This window comes from Ovis canadensis, chromosome 3 (genome assembly GCF_042477335.2).
Source record: "Ovis canadensis isolate MfBH-ARS-UI-01 breed Bighorn chromosome 3, ARS-UI_OviCan_v2, whole genome shotgun sequence".
Classification (NCBI taxonomy): Eukaryota; Metazoa; Chordata; class Mammalia; order Artiodactyla; family Bovidae; genus Ovis; species Ovis canadensis.
In genome coordinates, this window is record NC_091247.1 from 160,367,091 (window position 1) to 160,390,113 (window position 23,023).

Below are 23,023 nucleotides of genomic sequence, written 5' to 3' on the forward strand. Positions count from 1 at the left end.
ACTAAGTCAAGTCTTCTTTTTACTTGATTAAACCATCTAACTAAACCAATGCTACTCAAAGTAGCAAGACCACAGACTGTTTGTTTATGATAAGGCGTTTGAGCCAGAATGTGTGAAAGAATGGCTTCCTTTTTTGAGCAAGCCTTGCTATGAAAAAATGTTTAGCTAAACTAAGCAATGCTATCTGACCTATATTCTTGCCCCACTTTGAGCCAAACACTTTGACAGTTAGACAAAGACATTTTTATAAAGAAAATTAACTTTATGGGTGAAAGTTAAAATTAACTTTCATCTACTTCTATAGCATATGTATATTTACAAATACCCAAAATGTTTAAAAATACAGGGATCTACTTTCACTGGTTAAAAAAATATAATAAAATAAAGACACAGAGCACTTAAAAAGTTTTTTTTTTTAAAGCCAAGACACATTAAAAAAAAAACCTAATAAATTTTTAATTAGAATTTTTTTCCTTTTTTTAAACAGGACAAGTAACAGATTACATCAAACTTCAGAACTTCTCAAATATCTGGTTATTATACACATTCCCATCTGTCTTGCAGGGAGGGATCTTGGTCGGCTTAACAGTTTCAGGTAAAATAAGCTGCATAATAGTATATATTACAGTAGTAAGTGTACAATGCTTACATGGAATATGTTTTAGAAGCAAGAAAAAGATGCATATGCATCAAAAGGCGACCTCTTAAAATGCCACAACTATTTTTTTACATTCACTCTTGTAACAGGTCACAAGATGGGGTCACTAAGCTCAGATAAATCACTGTGATGCACATAAAATACAGAAAGATTGGTTATTATATATATTATATATATATTTATATTTTCACATGTTAGCATCTGAGACATAAACTGAGAATTTAAAATTTATTCTCTTCAGATAACAAATCATTTTTTATTCTTCATAAACATGGTGCCCACAAAAGCACACAGGTAAGGCACAATAAGGTTTTCTGTTACAGAACAGTGTGCATCATGTTTACTTAACCAGGAAACGTGCATTAACTGTGCAAGTTCATGCTGCAAACCTAACACATATACAATTTTAAATAAAAGAAAACTGAGCTTTAAACAAAACCAAAATTGGTACAATTTCAGCTTTTTCACATATTCATTTGGACTGACAATGATATATCAACAGGTTATTTTTAAAAAGCCAATTGCTACATTACAAGTAAACTTTACTCCGTTAACTATTTTAATCTGAAATCATAAACCATAATAAAGTAACTTTACTGAAACAAAGTAAATACCCAGGCACAAAGTGACCATCACTCGTGCATTTAATATACTGCGAACTTTCATAACCCAAAATTGCGAACGGAATTTTTCAAATACACATTTTGCTGCGACAATGTGCCCTGTTTTAAACTTGACATACAACAGGGAAGCTAACATTTCATTAAATTATAAATAGATTGGGAAAATGATTTAATCCCAGCGGTACTATGTCATAGCCCTAGTATTTATAATAAATACAGCTTTTCACAAAATATTTTCCCAATATCTGCCAATTGCTTTTTTATTGCTCACATAAATTTGAATCTATTACAACTGATATTGGAACTTTCACACAAAATCATACTCAGACATTTTTATATAAAACCTATAAAAGTTATTTTAAACTTGTATCTAATACTTCCAGGTGTTTGGCTGTTTGATCTGTATGATAGTACAGCCATATGTATATATGTGTGTGTATATATACACATATACACATACACACATATATATATACATACACACATATATACACATACATATATATACACACATTAGATTATGAATAAAATAGGAAGCTTATTTTACTGCTTTAATGCAGACATCCTCACAAAACAGACTACTTTGGCTGTCACCAGCATTTATACATATATACAAAAGCCAGTTTAAGTACATGTACATCCACTTACACATTTATGTAACCACTAAACCCGAACTGATTTTCCCATATTCCAGCTGTAGCAAATGAATCTCTTACAAGCAATAGAAACCTAAGGTTAAATTGGGAAATTAATAGTTTTACCACATTAGCCTGTAAGGAACTATTTAGGTGACTGTATACAAAAATTCACAATATCAGTTTACAGGAAATTATGGAAAAACAAGAAGCCTTTTCCCCATGCTTTCGTGTGGTTATTCAAACACTTCTTGGTGCAAAAATACAACCATCACATCTGAAAATGCTTAATAAGGTCAATGTTCCTCATGCAAAACTTTTAAGTGCATTGGCTTAACTGAACTCCAAAAACTGAACAAAACAATTACTCTATCTACTCAGCATTGCTGCCTCACTGCTAAGTCCCTTTGGAACCTTAAGATTTCTGGAACGTTCAAATAGAGCTGTATTCAATAAAAATATTACATACAAAAAGCATTTAAAAAGGGAGACAGGAAGCCAAACAGGAATTTTCCTACTGTAAAGAACAGTCTTAGGAGTGGAAGAAAGTCTTTTCAGGAACCTCCTTGAGAATTGGCTAGGCCAGTCCGAAGACGAAGATGAGACATAGAGTTCATGTGTTTATTTGATGGCTTCAAGGGAGTGTTGCAAGTAAGAGCCTGGGGAAAGCGATGGTGATATCTATCTAGTCGTAAATATTTTACTGTAACCAATTTCCCTGTTGTAAGATAAAAATAACATTTTAGATCTGTGTGAATGTGCTTAATATTAATAGAAATCAAACTGTGGTAAAAGACAAATGAACACACAAAAAATAATCTAAAATTATTATTCTATAAATGATAACCTAAGATTCTTTCATTTAAAATCTGGTAGAATTTAACAGTAAGCCATAATTTATCTTTTCAAAATGTTTGTAGTATTCAAGTTTCTTACCATCAAACCAAGAGCCATGCAATGCCTTAAAAGCTTTCCCAGCATATTCTGGAGACAGACATTTAACATATACACAACCCTGGAATATTTTAAAAAGAAAACAAAAAGGAAGAAAGAAAGAGTCTTAGTTTAATAGCAATAATTCAACATGAAGAATTCAATAGTGAAAGCTACTTTACCTCACGAGAGTTCTTGTCTACTGCAATGTGAACAATGCCATCGTTATCACTGCATTTTTCTAAAATTGCTTCTTGAATTGCCAAATGCCACTGATCCCCTATTTCCCTAAAAAATTAATGAAAAAAAAAATCAACAGCCACATTCCTACTCAGAAAGAAGTTTTCTGTCTCTTCAATGAGTGCATACTAAGTTGCTTCAGTTGTGTCTGACTCTGCAACCCCATGGACCGTAGCCTGGCAGGCTCCTCTGTCCATGGGATTCTCCAGGCAAGAATACTGGAGTGGGTTGCCATGCCCTCCTCCAGGGGATCTTTCTGACCCAGGGATTGAACCGGTGTCTCTTATGTCTCCTGCATTGGCAGGTGGGTTCTTTACCACTAGCATCACCATATACCTAACTAGAATTAGGACAGCTTAAAAACCATATATTGTAAAAAACTAACAGTATATAAATGCTTGTTACTAGCAGTAGGTAGATTTTAAAAATGTTGGCATTCAGAAGTCCCAGCTATGTTCTCACTTTCCGGTGTAAGAATGTACAAGCTGAGGCACTGAAGGATCAGCCTACCATAGCAAGAAGGATCAGCCTACCATAGTAAGATAAATATGTTTTCAATTTTATGTTTAAAATCCTTTGCACTTACAGTCATTTCTCTTTTCTATCTAAATAAGTATTAACAAACACTTCAATGAGTTGTGGTAAACTTATAAAAGTTAAGGATTATTTTTTAATGACATTTTCAAATTCCTAACTTAAGGAAAATTCTTAGTAAATATTATATTCTGAGCTGTTTTTTCCCAAAATATTAGAAACTTTATACAGGACAAACATTTTGCAAAAATAAGTCACTTTACTATTATGAAAGAGGTTCTGTTATAGTAACACACATTTGTCTTTCTTGTGAGATACAGATGGTGGGGCAGAGGAAAAGGCCATTCCACTTCAAATCATAAATCTTCATCTCAGGTAATAAAGTACTGGGCTGGCACAGACTTCCTAATCTCTAAGGTATGGGGTGAGACTCCCAGTAGAGGGATCACCACACTGTCATTTCTACCTCTGCAAAACGAAGGGGGTGCGTGTGTGTGTGTGTGTGTATGCTGACAGTGCTTTGTCACATTAACAATTTCGCTGTTATTTAGTCTATCATATTAACTATTTCTTGAAATAAATGAGTTATCAGATGGGAATTATACATATTTTATACATAAGACAATTTCCACTATCAGCTTTTTTTTAAAAACAAACAAACAGAATTTGATTTGTCCTATTATTGGACAGATAAGCAGTCACCTCTAGGAAGCAAATTCTAAAGATTATTACAGCTTATATGTAAAATATTATGGATTTTAAAGAAATAACTTTTGACTAGACTATTTTCAGGAATGCACGTGTCACTGTAATTAAAAGAAAAATAATTAATAGAAAAGTTTCTCAATGGTAAATGGACATAAAAGTTCCTCAAATATTGCAATGACAGGTAGACAAATCTTATAGAAAGGAGGGTATGTACATCTTTCTTAGAAAACTTTTTATAATAAGGGTTTGGAAATTTTAAGACAGCAGATATTTTTATTTATATTGCCTACAGAGGCAAAGAGTGGTGGCAAACATGACATACATTTAATAAAGGATACTGTTATTTATCATCATATTTGTCATTAATCTGATTCAACCATCTGCCTTCTATAGATTCACAGTAAAACAAAGATTTTAAAAAGTTTTTCAAATCATTATACACCTGTGTCTTTTCGGAAAACTTTGTTTCAAATTTTGGTAGTTAAGATTCAGAAGTAAAAGAGATTTTTCAATCATAGACACAGCATTATAAGACTATCATGTATTTTTCATCCAGATATTTAAAAAATTGCATGTACCTTTTGTCATAATACTTACATAACTGGATCAAACATATTTCGAATCTTCAGACATGGCGTCAAACTATTTGGTGGTGAATTTCTTCTATCTAAATGAAATGCTATAAAAAAACAAATTAGTTTTACTATTTTCCACTGTTCCATTTTATTGAAAGGTATTCAGTCAATTCGTTCAAAAAATATTCACTGCATGCTTTTACTATGAGCTAGATCCTTGGATCAAGGTGAAAAAGACAGACACACTCACAAGACAGACACAGAGTCACTGATCTCACACTTTACAGTAGGGGAGACAGATGAAAAACAGTATCACCAAAGAAATTATAACTGTGGCAAATTCTAAGAAAGAAGGGTATAGAAAGCTGTCAATGTATGTACTTAAGCCCATTTGTGAATATCAGATAACACTAAGGAGGGTGTACCTATGGTTGATACTTGTTGATGTATGACAGAAAACCACAAAACTCTGTAAAGTAATTATCTTTCAATTAAAAAAGAAAACATTTATGCTGAAATCTAAAGAATAAATAAACATAGGCAGAATAAAGAAAGGTGTAAAGGACATCTAAAGCAAAGGTGACAGCTTATACAAAGCCCAAGGCAAGAAGGAACTTGATATATTCAAATAACTAAAAGACAGTCACTGTGACTAGAGATGGAACAACAGAAAGATAACCCTGAAGATGCTGGATTATGGAGGACTATGTAAGCTGCATTAAAGTACTTGGATATTACCATAAGGGCAATGGGAATCCACTCAAATGTTTTAAGGACAGGAATAGTAAGATGGGATCTCTTAAAACTTTTACATAGACTGTTATGTGGAAAATAGATGGAAATAAGAAGTGAATGCAAGGAGACCAGTTAGAGGTTATTATGTTGTCCAAGAGGGAGATGATAGTAATGTGGATAAGACAGGTCAATGATGAAGATGGAAATAAGTGGACAGAATCAGGACATTATGGAATAGATTTGACATGACTTGTTTAATGACTTGTTTAATGTAGAGACTAAGGGAGAGATTAAGGATGACTCCCTGGTTTTTGACAGAACTGACTGAAGAGGGGACGGTATCATTAATTAAACAGGACACTGGAGGAGAGGTCAGTCTGGAGAAAGATGACATTATGTTCGTGCATGTGTTGAAAGTCTGGCACTTCTTAGTACAGAAGACAAGTACACAGCTGGGTATAAAAATCTGAAAGTCAAAACAGAAGACTTAGTGCATGATATAAAATTGAAAGTTATCAACATATATATAGCAAATGAAATTGCAGCATAGGATCGTTTGAGAAGACCAGGAGAAGATAAAAGATGGCCTGGAAAAACCTCAATACTTAGAGGTCCAGGAAAATCTGGAAAAGAAGAATTAAGAAATGCTAAGAAGTAGGATGAAAATCAGAAGAAAGTGGCAACCACAAAACAAGAAAGTACCAAGGCAGGTTCAATTGTGAATATTGCTCAGTAAAATAAGGACAAGAAAGAAAAATGTCCATTGAAATTAGCAACATCGAAGTCTGAGAGCTATTTCCTTGAAATGATGGGGATGGATAACAGATTGAAGTCAACTAAAGAATAAAGTAAAGACAGTGAGTAAACTGTTTAATGCTATTTGGCTATATGCAGGTAGAGACACAGGATGACAGCTACAGGACAATGTATAGTGCAACAATGTGTTTTAAATATAATATAATATAAAGACTATAATATGTTTAAGTGCTAATGAAAAGATCCAGGAGAGACAGGAATTTAAAACACAGTAAGGGAAGATATTTGAGAAGACTAGAGGGAATGAGATCCAGAGGGATCCTCTAAAGAGAAGGGCTGGGTCCTTGTTAAGTGAGATAGCTCCTTGATTGCAACAGGAGGTAAGGATGAGCATGTATGTGCGTTAGTTGCTCAGTTATGTCTGACTCTTTGCAACACCATGGACTCCTTTGTCCGTGGAATTCTCCAGGGAAGAATACTGGAGTGGGCTGCCAGTTCCTTCTCCAGGGAATCTTCTCAACCCAAGGATCAAACCCAGGTCTCCCACACTGCAGACAGATTCTTAACCATCTGAGCTACCAGGATAGAACAAATTCTGGTAATTCTATGGATTTGGTGGTGGAAATTTGAGGCAGGTACAATCTGATTGCTTCTATTTGAGTCATCAACTGAGAATCAGAAGACAGAGAAGAGCAAAAGTTTGAAAAGAGGGGACAAGATCTAAAACTGCTATTGAGTAGAATAGGAAACTGAAGTGACTAGCAAAAAATGGTAAGAACAAGAAAGGCAAGTAGTACTGACAACCTACTTGCAGTTAATTATTTATAAAGGTGCCAGTCTGCCAAGTGGTTCTGACCTTCCTTGCTATGCTCAGTCATTAGCATATAGACAAGCAGAGATAAACAGTTCCATCCTTGGTTGGAATTTATCAGGGTAAGATTAAGGACAGGTGATGACAGAAGGGTACTAGCAAGAGAGTGACTGAAAAGATGGACCAAGGAAACTAAGATGGACAGGAAAAGAAGTAAAGATAGGAGAAAGGCTAAAGAACTGGAGAAAGAATGTACATTGAAGAATCAGAGATTCTGGAGTTCCCAAATACATGGAGTAGAAGGTTGAAAGGATGAGTTCATGACAAAAACCAGAGTGTATCAATTAAAGATTTCAGAAGTGTCAGTAATAAGAAACATCTGGAGTATGATGTAGGTATAGTCACTAGATATGAAAAATCTTTGCCAAATCTCACATCAAGAAGGTCTGTGAACCTCTAGTACCTTCCGAACTTCTCTAGCAGTATATAGATTCTGTTCTTAGATGACCTTTTAGCTGTAGACTGTCTGACTTTCTTGAAATTCTAATAATGACTTAGGTTAGCAGGGGTTCAACCAGAGAAAACAGAAACATTCATATCACCTTATTTTAGCCTACACCCAAGACTCCAGAAAATAAAAGACCTCGAAGAAACTATCCCTGGCCAATTCTAGTCAGAAAGTAGTCCAAAAGATCAAACTGATTGATCTAACTAAACTCTAATTCCCATGGCTTCTTTACTCTAATGTAAAGAAACAGTAGCTACTGAATGATACATTTTAAATACCTCAGGAGCTACCTTTGGGTCCTTCAAATGAATGCTATTTATTCCAAACATGACATTTGTCAGAAGCATAGATAATTCTTGTGCTTCCCAGTAGATAGTGTTTAATTTTTAACTGGTGCTTTAAAATACCTTTAGACACACTAATATTATCATCCGTTTCTTATTTAAGTACTATTTAGAAACTGAACTGAAAATTCAGTAAGGTTGATTATTTAACAGTTACTTGGGAAAAGTACCATTAAATGACAATAGCCTGCAGTGGCACTGAACTCAAAAGACTACTGTAACTATTATACCAACTCTTCAGACACGCACCATTTTGTTATTTAGCCACAATACTCGGTTGTGGGATATCTCACTTCACTGACCAGGGACTGATCCTGGACCATGCAGTGAAAGCCTGAAATGCTAACCATCAGGCCACTAGGGAATTCCCCAGCATGTACCCTTTAAAGCAAAGAGTTAATTAGTGTCATCTTGGCAACAAAGCTTCATTTTTATGCCACGATTATAGATCCTATTACTCAAGGTCTTTGAAAGTGAAACTCAATTAGAGAAAAAAGGGAGAGATTGGATTTTATTTCAATTTCAAAACAATTAACCTACCTTTCCCATATAGTCTAAGTATAGCAAGCATTGATAAATATGCTTTCTATCCAATAAGATTAAAAGAAACTCAACTCACTACTAGTTTGAAATACAAATTAAACTAGCCATGAGATTTCTTTTTGCAATTAACCATTAACATACAAAAAATTGAAATGTGCTAATAGTTACTACTTGTAGAGGTTTGGGTACATAAGGCAACCAAACACCAAATCCTCCTATAAACTTATCTCTGTTTTTGCAACTATACAAACATTAAGAAAAATATGGAAAGAAACCCACAAAAGTGACTTGGCATGAGATATGCAAGTATCTCATTGGTGAAAGACTCTTAATGAAAAAGCAAGCAAAAATAGAAAAAAAGAGAAGTTAAAAAGTTATGATTTCACTTACACGTTTTAAATATAAAATAAATATATACTTGTACATATATAAATATGTATATATAAGTAAAATATATATACAATATATATTACAAATTATCTGCACAAAAAATATCAGGGGAAAAGAATGCAGTTAGATCTTTAATACTAGGTTGCTTTTAGTAAGTGAAAGAGAAAAAAATCCAAGTAATGTATCTAGTACTATATCACTGTGAAGACAAACCATGTCATTTGTATTAGCACACAGAAAAGTGGGGTGACAGTAAGAAGCTAACACTGATCCTTCTATTGGATGGGGCTGTAAGGGAGCTTTGCCATCATATATCTTTCAGCTGTACTATTTTAAACACATAAGAATTTTATATTTGAAAAAATTATCTATCTTTTTTGTTGTTTAAGCATACATACCTTGACCTTGCCACACTTTAGAAGGTATTACTAATATTTTGTCACAGGAGGCAGAAGGCTGGATCCACCGCCAAACTAGAAAGTCTGCACCACCTATTCTTCGTGTTTCTGTGCGAACTCTAGACTCATTAGCAGCAAGGAAGTCAACAGCTCTATCCCAGACTTTCTTCATTTTCTTCCTATCATTTGAAGGAAAATGACAAATTTACTATCATCTTTGTCATCTTTTTCAAATATCAGTAACTGAAGTAGCAGTTGTTATTCTTAATTAGGGTTGTTCTTATCAATGCTTATGCAGTTTTTTCCAAAAAGATTAAGATGCCTGAAACTCTCCTCAGATTTACCATATTTGGATGTCCAGAGGTGGAACAACGCATTGGTATTTTCCCCTCTCAAAAGCTCTACTGATGATTCGGATGTGTTGCTACATCTTACACAGGTAAGAATGCTGCTTTAGGGTGTGACATCATCTTTTATTTTCAAGAAGTTGTTGTTGAATTCTTTTATTTAAAAAGCTTCATTAACAACGAAATTAAGTATTTTAAAACATTAGTAAAACATCACTGGCTACTGTCTGTCTCTGTTTATTTATCAGGATGTAATTGAAGGAAATAAGGTAGAGACTTTTAAAAAGTAAGAAAAGTATGCTTAGAAATCCAGTTGTCTATTATGCCACTGAAAATCAGGCTGATAATAGATGAAAGCTTAGAAGAGTTTAAAGTACAAAAAGACACCTGTATAGTAAAACAGCTATTATTGAGGAGGGTCATAACTCTCAATGCAATTTTCATGACCACAGAAGGTAACATTCTGATTTACTTCAACTCATAATGCTTTGAACACACCTGTCATGAGGCTGTATTAAAGAATCTCGCACATGGGGAATAGGCATGTAAGGCTGTAAATCTTTATTTTCCTGGCAAGCTTCATTATGACTTCGTAAAACATCTGAAAGTAGATCAAACAAATTTATAAAGAAAGCAACTATTGGACACCATGTAATTTATCACATGATGACTATTCTAGAAATAGTTTAGATTTTTACAAATACTGTACCTATAATCTTTACCACCATATCATACATCTGCCTTGTTTCCTCTTCCTCTTTTGTCCAGCGATATTTCATGTAACGCAGAACAGCACAAACCATCACTACACCTGTAATATTTACATATATTGTGTTTTAAAATCGTGTTCAGTGGCATTCAGTAATATTTGTTGCAACCTGAAACAATTGTCAGCTGTTAAATCTGGTATAACAAAGTAAAGGGAAAAAACGCCATTTTGACAGTTTCTACAGTGATTATTTTAACTGCCATAATGGGATAGTGGAATAAGTCTTCAAGACAGCGGTTTGATTTAGCTACATAATAAAATTAAGTATAAAAATTTAATCATTAAACATTTCCCAGTGTGTCACTTAATCTTCCCAGAAAAAAACATTTCTTCTTTAGGTTGACAACTGAACATTTATTTAAATTCCTTTTTTTTTAAAATACAAAGTAACATGCTTCACAAACCTTTTTCTTTGCAGCATTAAGCTACTAGAAAAGTGAGTCTTATGAGACTGTAAACATTTAATTTTAAGTAAACTAAATTATTTTTAAAGGACTTGGGTAGAAAACAGAAGATATTTCTAATAGCCACATAAAATTAGGAGGTCTGAATGAAAATTTTAATTTGGATAAATATTATTTTTTAAATGAAAAATAATTTTTAAAAAGTTAATTTCTAACCAAGTATTTTAAAAAAAAGCTAATTTTTGTATCTTCCTGCTCTATTTCCTAAAGTGGATTTCTATCTATGCACTGTATTTGCTTTTTCTGTAACATTCATGTGACCAAGTCTGATTCCTACTTCTCATAGCACTGTTTCCTAAGCCCTTAGAATGATACTGACTGTGTGTGTGTTAATCCCTTCAGTTGTGTACGACTTCTTGCAACCCAATGGATTGTAGCCATCAGGCTCCTCTGTCTACGGGATTTCCCAGACAAGAATACTGCAGTGGGTTGCCATTCCCTTTTCCAGGGGATTTTTCAACCCAGGGATCAAACCTGGGTCTCCTGCGCTGCAAGCAGATTTCTTTACCATCAGAGCTACTGGGTAAGCCAACTGACATAAAACCCCTCAATATTCCTATATCTTAGTGAAGACTTCTGGATGTGATTTATAATGACAACTATCACAGAAGTATATTCTCAAACCTGCCATTTGATGAAATACAGATACAAAAATCTAGACTACAATGTATCTTTCTCATTCTCACAACTTACCTAAGCATAACAACAATAACCTGTGGGTGACAGTAACAAAAGCACGTCGAAAACGACACCAGAAGGACATCTGTGGCCTTGTGGATTGTAAAAACTGAACATCAACTATATCTGTCAATTCTTCCTCAGGGCCATAACCAACACACCTATGCAAAAACAATTACGGGAGAATTGAGAGACAAAACCACCGCTTAGACTACAAAACAGACAAAGTAGAAACCAAATCTTTTACCTTATTCCAACATCTTTCCCATTTTCAAAAATCCACTGTAATGAGATGTTAAATATATCTTCATATTCAGGACCTAAATCCTAATAAGAAAAATGAAAATAACCTTAATAATTCACATTCACTTGATTTTATGTGTAAGCTGTCCTATAAATAACATACCTTATATAACACTTTTAACTACATAATAAAAATATATTATTCAATACAGAAAAATGAAAAGAAATAAAAGACAAAAGTCACCATTTCCCCACCTCCCTAAGATAACCACTGTTAACATTTTGCTATGCTTTTTCATTTTTTATTTAAAAAATAAACTTAGATTGTTTTTAAACACTGCTTTTCAAGTATCGTGGTAAGAGTGAATTAGTCATTTTTTCTTTTTAATGGAACACTATTTGTAGATGAACAAAATGACAAATTACTTAGACTTGGTTTCACAGCCATTTTCTCAACAAGGGAATGAAATATGCCCATCGGTTTCAGAGAAACAACTGATTGCGTTATTCACGATAAAATTAAAGCTTTCAAATGAAGTGAAAAGCAGAATTTTAAATAATTTACATCCATTATTATGAGCTTAACAATTTCACAGTGCTTAAAAAACTTTCAAAATAAAACTGTGCTGTGATATTCACAAATGTGACTTTAGAGTATAGCATATTAAAATGTGTCAACATTTGGAAGATCTGAGTAACTAGTGACCCAATATTTTCAAAATGACCAATCATAAGCTATAAAATCTTGCACAGGTAAAAGATCCATTCTCACTGCAAAACAGATGAAAAGGCCTTAGTATGAAAAGTATGAGTATGAAAAGTTCACTGTCATGGTTTTAAATTCTATACTACACTAATCTTTAAGAAACTATTACTTGTAGAGTTTTGATGCTGTATTAAAGAAGAGTATCTATCTGACTTGAGAATTAAAATACTTTTCCCTATTTTGACTATCTATCTGTGTGAGGCTAGATTTTCGTGATGTACTTCAACCAAAACAGCATCACAATGGACTGAATGCTGAAGCAGATATGAGAATTCAGTTGTCTTTTATTAAGTTGGACATTTGCAAAAATGTAAACTGATGCCACTTCTCACTAAATGTTTTTACTTCAGAAAATAGTATTTTTCATAAAACACACTATTTATGCTAACGTAATAAAGTCATTATTCTTATTTTAAATGAATAAGTAAATTTTAAAATGCTTTAATTTCTAATATGGCAAATACATATCTAAATAAATACATACATATATATTCTACAAATAAATGCCATTTAGGATCATCAGTAATTTTAGGACTACAAAAGGATCCTGAAACCAGAAAGTTTAAGAAGTGCTATACATAAGTGGATTATGTATTTTCTAAATCAAAATATTAAAAATGAAAGTGATGTTGTATTATACACACTTTTTTCTACTTGCTTTTTTTCACAGAATGAACTGGTGTTGTCAATGTATATCAGTATAAATATTCACGGCACAACTCCAATTTTTTCCAGCATGGTAGTATTCCATTGTGTGGTTATTTTACACCATCACCCTCTCACTAGTGAACATGAAATTGTTTCAATTATTTGAGTATAACAAATAATACTGTAATAAACATCCTTAAAAATTCTTTCATTCAAAATATTAACTGAGGGCCCACTATGTGCCAGGTGCTGTTCTAGGACCTAGAACTGTAGCACTAAGCAAAAAGCCAAAATTCTCCACGCTCATGGGAACTTGTATTCTATTCAAAAGTATGTCTTTATATACTTTTGGAAGTGCAAAAAAATGAATTTCTAAAAGTAGAAACAAAAGTCACTTTATAAAATTCTTTAAAAATATTTATATGTAATAGCTACTGCATTTTAGCAACAGATTCTTCAATAGCATTGGAAATTATAATGTTCTCATTTGTTCAGTTTACTTTCTAATGTTATTTCAATATATCAAATTTGAAAGTATAATAAAGAATTTTATGAAGCAAAACTAATCTTGCTAGGCATCATTACTTATGTGTAACTACTGCCAGGATTTTCAGATGCTAAAGATAACCTATAGGCTATTTTTTTTAAGTGTGATAATTTCAGCATTATTTATAAATACCAAAAAATTTGTAGTCAATGTTAGCAATTAATTATTAAAAGATGATTTATATATGAGATCACTTCTGTTGGATATTATTAAATTAGAAATAATCATGATGAGAGCTAAATAGCTATATACTTTAAAAAGTAAAATACAGCATTCAACTATTACTAATCATGAAAGATATACACTCATGTGAATAAGAACTAAAAAATAAGAAAAAGTAAATTTTGTTTAGTATTGCTTCAAAAAGTTATGCAATTATACAAGATAATTTCAGGCAATTTCTGCCTTTTTTTAATTTATTTTTTTATTAAAGGATAACTGCTTTACAGAATTTTATTGTTTTCTGTCAACCTCAATATGAATCAGCCACAGGTATACATATATCCCCTCCCTTTTGAACCTCCCTCCCAATAATTACTGTTTTAATTTCTGTAAGTAGACACCAGAAATCACTTTGCATATAACTAAAAAATCAAACAGAACTCATATTCACTTACTCTAAATTAGAGAAGATTAAAGCTTTGATAAAGAAACATCATATTTCTGGTTATACTGCATTGATGAGGATTAGATAAAGCACAAGCAATGCAAGATTTTGACAACTCCATACAACAATATTAATATGGGAAAAACTAGAGATCTCGTCAAGAAAATGAGAGATACCAAGGGAACATTTCATGCAAAGATGGGCACAATAAAGGACAGAAATGGTATGGATCTAACAGAAGCAGAAGATATAAAGAAGAGGTGGCCACAATACACAGAAGAACTATACAAAAAAATCTTCACGACACAGATAATCACGATGATGTGATCACTCACCTACAGCCAGACATCCTGGAATGCAAAGTCAAGTGGGCTTTAGGAAGCATCCCTACAAACAAAGCTAGCGGAGGTGATGGAATTCCACTTGAGCTACTTCAAATCCTAAAAGATGATGCTGTAAAAGTGCATCACTCAATATGCCAGCAAACTTGGAAATCTCAGCAGTGGCCACAGAAGTGGAAAAGGTCCGTTTTCATTCCAATCCCAAAGAAAGGCAATGCCAAAGAATGCTCAAACTACCCCACAACTGCACTCATCTCACACGCTAGCAAAGTAATGCTCAAAAATCTCCAAGCCAGGCTTCAATAGCATGTGAACTATGAATTTCCAGATCTTCAAGCCATATTTAGAAAAGGCAGAGGAACCAGAGATCTAATTGCCAACATCCACTGGATCATGGCAAAAGCAAGAGAGTTCCAGAAAAACACCTACTGCTTTATTGACTATGCCAAAGCCTTTGTGTAGTTCAGAACAAACTGTGGAAAATTCTTCAAGAGATGGGAATATCAGACCACCTGACCTGTCTGCCTCTTGAGAAATCTGTATGCAGGTCAAAAAGCAACAGTTAGAACTGGACATGAAACAACAAACCAGTTCCAAATTGGGAAAGGAGTATGTCAAGGCTGTATATTGTCACCCTGATTATTTCACTTATATGCAGAGTATATCAAGAGAAATGTTGGACTGGATGAAGAACAAGCTGGAAACAAGATGGGCAGGAGAAATATCAATAACCTCAGATATGCAAATGACACCACCCTTATGGCACAAAGTGAAGAAGAACTAAAGAGCCTCTTGACAAAAGTGAAAGAGGAGAGTGAAAAAGTTGGCATAAAACTCAACATTCAGAAAACTAAGATCATGGCATCTGGTCCCATCACTTCAAGGTAAACAGATGGGGAAACAATGGAAACAATGACAGAGTTTGTTTTTTGGGCTCCAAAATCATTGAAGATGGTGACTACAGCCATGAAATTAAAAGACACTTGCTCCTTGGAAGAAAAGTTATGACCAACCTAGACAGCATATTAAAAAGCAGAGACATTACTTTGTCAACAAAAGCCATTCTAGTCAAGGCTATGGTTTTTCCAGTAGTTATGTATGGATGTGAGAGTCAGACTATAAAGAAAAGTGAGAAGAATTGATGCTTTTGAACTGTGGTGTTGGAGAAGACTCTTGAGAGTCCCTTGGACTGCAAGGAGATCCAAGCAGTCCATCCTAAAGGATCAGTCCTGAACATTCATTGGAAGGACTGATGTTGAAGCTGAAACTCCAATACTTTGGCCACATGATGCGAAGAACTGACTCATTTGAAAAGATTCTGATGCTGAGAAAGATTGAAGGCAGGAGGAGCAAGGGACAACAGAAGATGAGATGGTTGGATGGCATCACTGACTCAATGGACATGAGTTTGAGTAAACTCCGGGAGTTGGTGATGGAATAGGGAGGCCTGGTATGCTGCAGTCAATGGGGTCACAAAAAGTCGGACACAACTGAGTGACTGAACTGAAATGACACAGAGCTGAAGACCTTGTGTTAATTCCTGTTTGTAATATATTGGTTTTTTAAAAGGATTTAGTACTCATTTAGTTCCTTTCAAAGACTGTATCCTTCAAAGACACAAACAAGATACCACCCTTGAAAGATGTGGATATTTAAAAAATCAATGAAGTAAACACATTGTATTTAACTTGTATTTACATACACATTTTTCAGTTTCTATTCAGTGCAGTATGCAGTATTTTATGACATTTTTTCATTACTATATAGAATGTGAAAAGTTAGACTATAAACATATTTCAAGTAATGCTAAAATAAATGAATTTCCAAGTTTACTTGCTGTGTAATTTAAGTATAAAAATGGAGGCTAAAGATTATAAATAGCACGACTGCCCTCATTAATTATCGTTAAAAACAAACATAATGATTCAAATTAACAAGGACAGCTACTCTAATAAGTTAAATATGTGGAAGAACAAAGAGCTTAACACTTCTAGTTATAAAACAGTAGAAGGATAGAAAAAGGTATCTGTTGTTATTTTTCCATTTTCTGTTCTCCTTTCCTATGTAAATACCCCTCGATATCCAACCACTACTTGCTATACAACAGAACCAAGGAATGTTCCTTTATGAATAAACATTTTAAAAAACAAATGATAATTTATTTAAAACTTTCATTAAAGATTTAACAGAGTTTGAGTTCTTAAATAAACCATTACTTCCACAAATATTCGACATAGTACATGGAGTTCTATAGTATCATAAAATGGAATTTTTGTAGAAGTAAAAGTTGAATTCTTTTCTGGCATATGCAAATTAAACAGTTCATGCTAACACTGTAGCATACAGCATCTACCTGATTTTAAGTCTGAAGTGCTTTATTCACTTTTTGGAGCCACCTGGAAAGCTGTAATGCAAGGGGTGAGTCAATTTTTTCGGCAAAGGGCAGACAGTAAATATTTTAAGCTTTGCAACATATATACTTCTGGTCTCTGTCACTTACATATTTTTAATGCAACCTTTAAAAATATTGTAAAACCTCAGCAGGCCATACAAAACCAGGCTCATGAGCTGCAGTTTGCCAATCCTCGAGGTAAGGCATTCCTGTATCATAAAACACCATTTTCAAATAACTGATGACAAAACTCAGGAGGAAACCAAGTTTTTAAATTTTAAAGTAGGTCTATTATTAACATAATTACTTGTTACTATTTATTTATAGGCAACAGCTCAGCTAACACACTGCTGACAGCATCACAGAAATCTTTCTAAATTGAAAGGAAGTTTTCCCAAATCTTTAACAAATTAAATCTATTTTAATATACTGTAATTGATTCCCAATTACAAGTTTACCTTATTTTCAAAATAACTAGCCAAAATGTATAATTTAAAAACCCATATCAGATGCTTTGAACTTGGATTACAGTTTCAAAGCACAAAAACAATACTGCTTTATGTAAAAGATTCAGTTCATTAAAGAAAGCAACAAAATGTGTGGAGGGGAAAAGATAGTGGTACAGGGAAAAGTTAAGCCAACATTAAACATCTACCAGATAAAGTTCACAAATGGATAATTTGCATGACACTAATAGCTGTGTGGCTTTAGTGAATATTCTGGTGGCTCAGTGGTAAAGAATCTGCCTGCAATGAAGGAGATGCAGCAGGAGCCACGGGTTCGATCTCTGCATTGGAAAGATAGCCTGGAGAAGGAAATGGCAACCCACTCCAGTATTCTTGCCTGGAAAGTCCCATGGACAGAGGAGCCTACTGGGCTATAGTTCATGGAGTCTCAAAAGAGTCAGACATGACTTAGGGGCTAAACAATACACACTAGATGCTACCTTTAAATTACGTAAAATATGACACACAGAAATCAATAGTGAGTATGATTTAGTTCTTAATGTTTCAGTGGAAAGTTGATCTTTTACTTCCAGGAATAATGGAAAGAATATGGTCTTTAGAATCCAAGAGGCCTGGAATCAGATCATGACTCCACTACTGAATTGCTGTATGTATAACCACAAGAGGACGTTAAGAGAAAATAAGTCATGTAGGCAGATGCATATACTTTGTTCACTTCTTCAGATTCTCAGCCCTATTCAGGGTCAGTCTCTTGACCACTCAATATGAGGGTATAGGTTATAAACTCTGCCTCTTCCATGTAAGAGGCAGAACAGTATAGTGAAAAGAGCTGATATTTTGATTTTATTCACAGTTCCATCACTTACTAGCTGGATGACCTACTTATTAAACCCCTCTGAGCTTTATTTTCTTTATAAAGGTGAGTTGATACCTTTTTGCATCACTGTGAAATCAAAGGTAGCATACAGAAAGTACCAAGACAAATTATACTTGAAATACTATAACGATTATGAAAGGTATTAATTCATTTCATTTTTTAGGATACTTACTTTCCCACAAAGACACAATCTTATTAACAGCGATTAACATTCCAAGTTAGTCCATAAAAATTTATTCAGCCCATAATTTGGCATATTTGCAATCTTCTTTCCTATTATAGTCTTCACAAATCTTAAAACATATTGTGTTTAAAATTAAACAGGTCTTAAAAGTGACCTAGGAAATGAACCACCATTCATTTCATCATTCTATTGCTAAGCTATCATACAAAGCTCCGATCATTTAACTTTGCATCTATGTCTTTTCATGAAAATATAGTGCCACATATTTCCTAAATGTTCCACCAGAGGGACCTCTTTTCACAAATCAAAACTAGATTTCAATCTCAAAAATGAGGAATTAAAGAGCCCAAGAAAAACACTGTAGGAGTAAGAAAAAAATGTTAAAGTTATTTAAATTAATTGTCACATTTACTTAAATTTTCTTTGAAGAAGAAAGTGGGAAAAATAAAAAAAATGGACTGTAAAGACTCAAAGTGAAAAAAGTTTTTACTGAGGCTTATTCACTCATTTGGGGCTTCCCTGGTGGCTCGGTGGTAAAGAATCTACCTGCCAGTGCAGGAGACCTAGGTTCAATCCCTGGGTCGGGAAGGTCCCCTGGAGAAGGAAATGACAACCCATTCCAGCATTCTTGACTAGGAAATCCCATGGACAGAGAACCCTAGTGGGCTACAATCCATGGGGTCACAAAAGAGTTGGAGATGACTTAGCAACTAAACAATTCATTCCTTTCACTCCATCAAATATTTACTTAAAATGCACCAGACGCTGAGGGAAAATTAGCTTACAGCATAGGAGTTTTACACATTCTCTAGCTCATTTATTCCTGAATGCAAAAACTTAATTGTGTTGCAGGTGAAACCATGGTACAAGCACATAAAAGGTACAATAGCTCTCTCTCCATAAGCAGAAAGCCTACAATATACATATGGTTTTCATTGTTTGATACCAGAATTGTAGTGGGATTCTTCCATATTTATGTTAGAACTTGGGTAAAATAAAATAGGTTGTGCTAAAATTATCATTACCAATTAGAAAGTAATCTAGCAACGTATTTCAAAAGTATTAACAAAAGTTCTTTGAACAAGTGATTTCCTTTCTAGGACTATTTCCTAAGGAAATAATCACAAAATCAAATACTATAATGCAAAATTAGCATGCTTTCATAATACTGAAATCCCACAACCCAGGAGAATAAAAACATGTAAAGAAATATTATTCAATAATAAAAAGGAACAGTTTTTAAAAGCCTGAACAATGACATGGGAAAATGCTAACAACTTTAAGGAAAAAATATCAGTGTTTATAACATTTATACTGATACTAATTTCAGCGGGGAAATGCAAGACTAGAGAAACATGGACCAAAATGAGTGGCTAACTTTAGGTGGTGAATCTGAAATGCAGTTTTCCTTTTATTTTCTATATGAGTTAAATCATAAACATGGGGTAATGTTATATTGGGAAAAAAAAAAAGCAGCAGCCTATTAAAAACAGCACCTAAACTTTTATCTAGACCCATAAAACTATTTTTTGGGAAAAATTTCTGTTTAAGGTTTTTCTTTTAGTAGCAGTCCAAACTGCATCTTTGGCACAGGTCGTATCAGATTTCACAGCAACTGAAAACCTGAAAATGAAACTCCAAGAAGAATATACACACACCCCCCTAAATGTATAACAAAAAGGATATTATCTACAGAAAGTAACTTCATTTAATTAAGAAATTAATCCAAAATCTTTTGTAAAAATATACATTATATATTCTACTAAATTTGTTTTTTAAAAAGGTAAAACCTAATTTGAAACATAAAACAGTTCCAGAGAAAAGATATGAAGATCTTTTAAGACTGGAATTCACTATCATCATTAAAACAAAACAAAACAAAACAACACCTCAATACAGACACTTCTCTACTCAACTCATGAAGGGGTACTTCTAGTAACTTCTTTGCTGCCAGATTTTAATAGAACTAATCTTTTGTACCCACTGCTGCTTGGCTTAGATTTCAATTGTCCCAACTCTGGCTCTATGTCCCTTCTTTTTTACCTTATCCAGTCAAATGGCTGGGGAGGGGAAAAAGATGCAGTTAATCACCTTTCCACACCAACCGCTGACTTCTCCAGCTCCAACCTAACTACTGATGAAGCCTTATCCTGTTCCCAAGCCCTATCCCATCCATTTAGTCCTTCCTTCGAACACAATTCAGTACATTTAAAGAATCTCAGGGTTCTTGTGAAGAGCAACTTAATCCTATCCCAGGAATTTATGACCGACGATAGCACATATCTGGTATCTATCTGTGCCATTACTACTCTGAGAGAGTCAAGTGAAGTGAAAGTTGCTCAGCCATGTCCGACTCTTTGCAACCCCATGGACTATAGAGTCCATGGAATTCTCCAGGCCAGAATACTGGAGTGGGTAGCCTTTCCCTTCTCCAGGGGATCTTCCCAACCCAGAGATTGAACCCAGGTCTCCAGCACTACAGGCAGATTCTTTACCAGCTGAGCCACAAGGGAAGCCCAAGCCACAAGCCAAGCCAAGAGAGAGTCAACTGGGGGGAAAAAAAGGGGAAACCAAGAGGGACTCATTGCTTGGGATCAGTTCATCCTACTGCTAAAAGTAAAAACACTTTCACTTGCTGGCTTTGGACTCCCGTATGTTCTGCCCTTTTCCTGGACTATTTGACTCTATGTTCCCTTTGCCTACTCAATCCAATCCTATCTTTGCCTTCACCTGAATAATTCATCTAGCAATTCTTCTACTCTTTAAGACAGAGCCTTGTAATTATAAGCCCTTCTTATTTAGACCTTTTTGAATCCTGATCCTTCAGTTATCCAAACTATTAGCTACTACACTCTCCACAAGTTTACCTGCCATTAATGTTGTCATCTAGGCCACAACTGAAGATGAAGGAGAGAACGAGGCTGACAGACAAAATCTGCAGCATGTTAAAGAAAACTCTCTCCAGAATCACACTGGTTTAGTTAGGAAACACACAAAAAAAGAAATTAATTTTATTGGAAGTTAGTATAACCATCAGGAACTGAACTAGGTACTTTATACTTTCACTTAAGTTCTCCTAACAACTCAGATAGTCATTAAAAAGTCCCACTTTTACACTGAGACACAGGTACAGAGAAGTAAAGGGACTTTACCAAGACACAAAGCTTCTACATGCCAGTCCTACAATTTGAATCAACATCTACTCCTCATCATATTATATTGTCTTAACATCTTTTGTGTATCTACATGTAAGTTACGAATTAAGTTAAAAACTGAGTCCATATTTCTCTTTTTTGACAAGCATATCATGGGAGATTGCCACCAAAACCTTGCTGAAAGCTTTAGAACAATACAATATTCTGAATCTAAAAACAAAAAAGAGGGGGTGACGTCAGCGAAACAGCTGAATAGGAAGGCCCTGATCCTCCTTCCCTGCTAGAGACACAAATTCAACAGCACACAGATTAATTCCCTTTGTATGATAAGAAACCCAGAAACCAGTTAAGAGGTTCTTGCATCCCAAAGAAGTACAAAACCAGCTGCATGAAAGTAGGAAAATTTGTAACACACTCACTGGAGCCCCTGCCCCTGGTACAGCATAATGTGATGGGGAGAAAATTCCCAATTCCTGGCTTCTCCTTGAGCAGGGAAATAGAAGACTGGAGTAACTGTCTAAATGTTCAGAATTTTGGGGGGGCCACCAGAGGGATGGGCGGAGAAGGCAATAGCACCCCACTCCAGTACTCTTGCCTGGAAAAATCCCATGGAGGGAGAAGCCTGGTAGGCTACAGTCCATGGGGTCGCTGAGGGACACAGAGCGACTTCCCTTTCATTTTTCACTTTCATGCACTGGAGGAGGAAACGGCAACCCACTCCAGTGTTCTTGCCTGGAGAATCCCAGGGACGGGGGAGCCTGGTAGGCAGCTGCCTATGGGGTCGTACAGAGTCGGACACGACTGAAGTGACTTAGCAGTAGTAGAAGGATGGGGTTCTGTCGTGCTTGAATCTAAGCACTAATAGGTCAAAGGGCACCAGGCTGGGGACCACCAAGAACAAGGGCCATGAACTAGCACACACTCACTTGCCACTGACCCTGCCTGCAGCTCAGTGCAAAATAAGTGTTAGAAAACCCCTAACTCCTCATTTCTCCCTGAGGAGGGAAAGAGCTGGAACGTGTGTCCAATGTTTCAGTTTCTCAGGGAGCTACCCAAAGGACTGGTTTCTGTATTACCTGTTTCAAAATACCGAGACCTGCCATAAGCTAGATGCCTGGGAGTTGCTGAAAATAAGGAGCTCGACAGC

The 23,023-nt window shown here is 34.7% G+C and overlaps 1 protein-coding gene across 1 annotated transcript in view; it reads right to left on the reverse strand.

Moving 5' to 3' along the window:
• Positions 1-885: 885 nt before the first annotated feature.
• LEMD3 (LEM domain containing 3) overlaps positions 886-23,023 on the reverse strand; it is a 71,084-nt gene continuing 48,946 nt past the window's right edge. The window contains exons 5-13 of the mRNA XM_069584717.1: positions 11,897-11,976; positions 11,665-11,810; positions 10,448-10,549; positions 10,237-10,339; positions 9,392-9,570; positions 4,929-5,010; positions 3,032-3,137; positions 2,853-2,931; positions 886-2,634 (exon numbers count right to left, since the gene is read on the reverse strand). Of these exons, the coding sequence (XP_069440818.1) occupies positions 2,471-2,634; positions 2,853-2,931; positions 3,032-3,137; positions 4,929-5,010; positions 9,392-9,570; positions 10,237-10,339; positions 10,448-10,549; positions 11,665-11,810; positions 11,897-11,976 (1,041 nt within the window). The 3' untranslated portion in view covers positions 886-2,470. The remainder of the gene's footprint in view (positions 2,635-2,852; positions 2,932-3,031; positions 3,138-4,928; positions 5,011-9,391; positions 9,571-10,236; positions 10,340-10,447; positions 10,550-11,664; positions 11,811-11,896; positions 11,977-23,023) is intronic.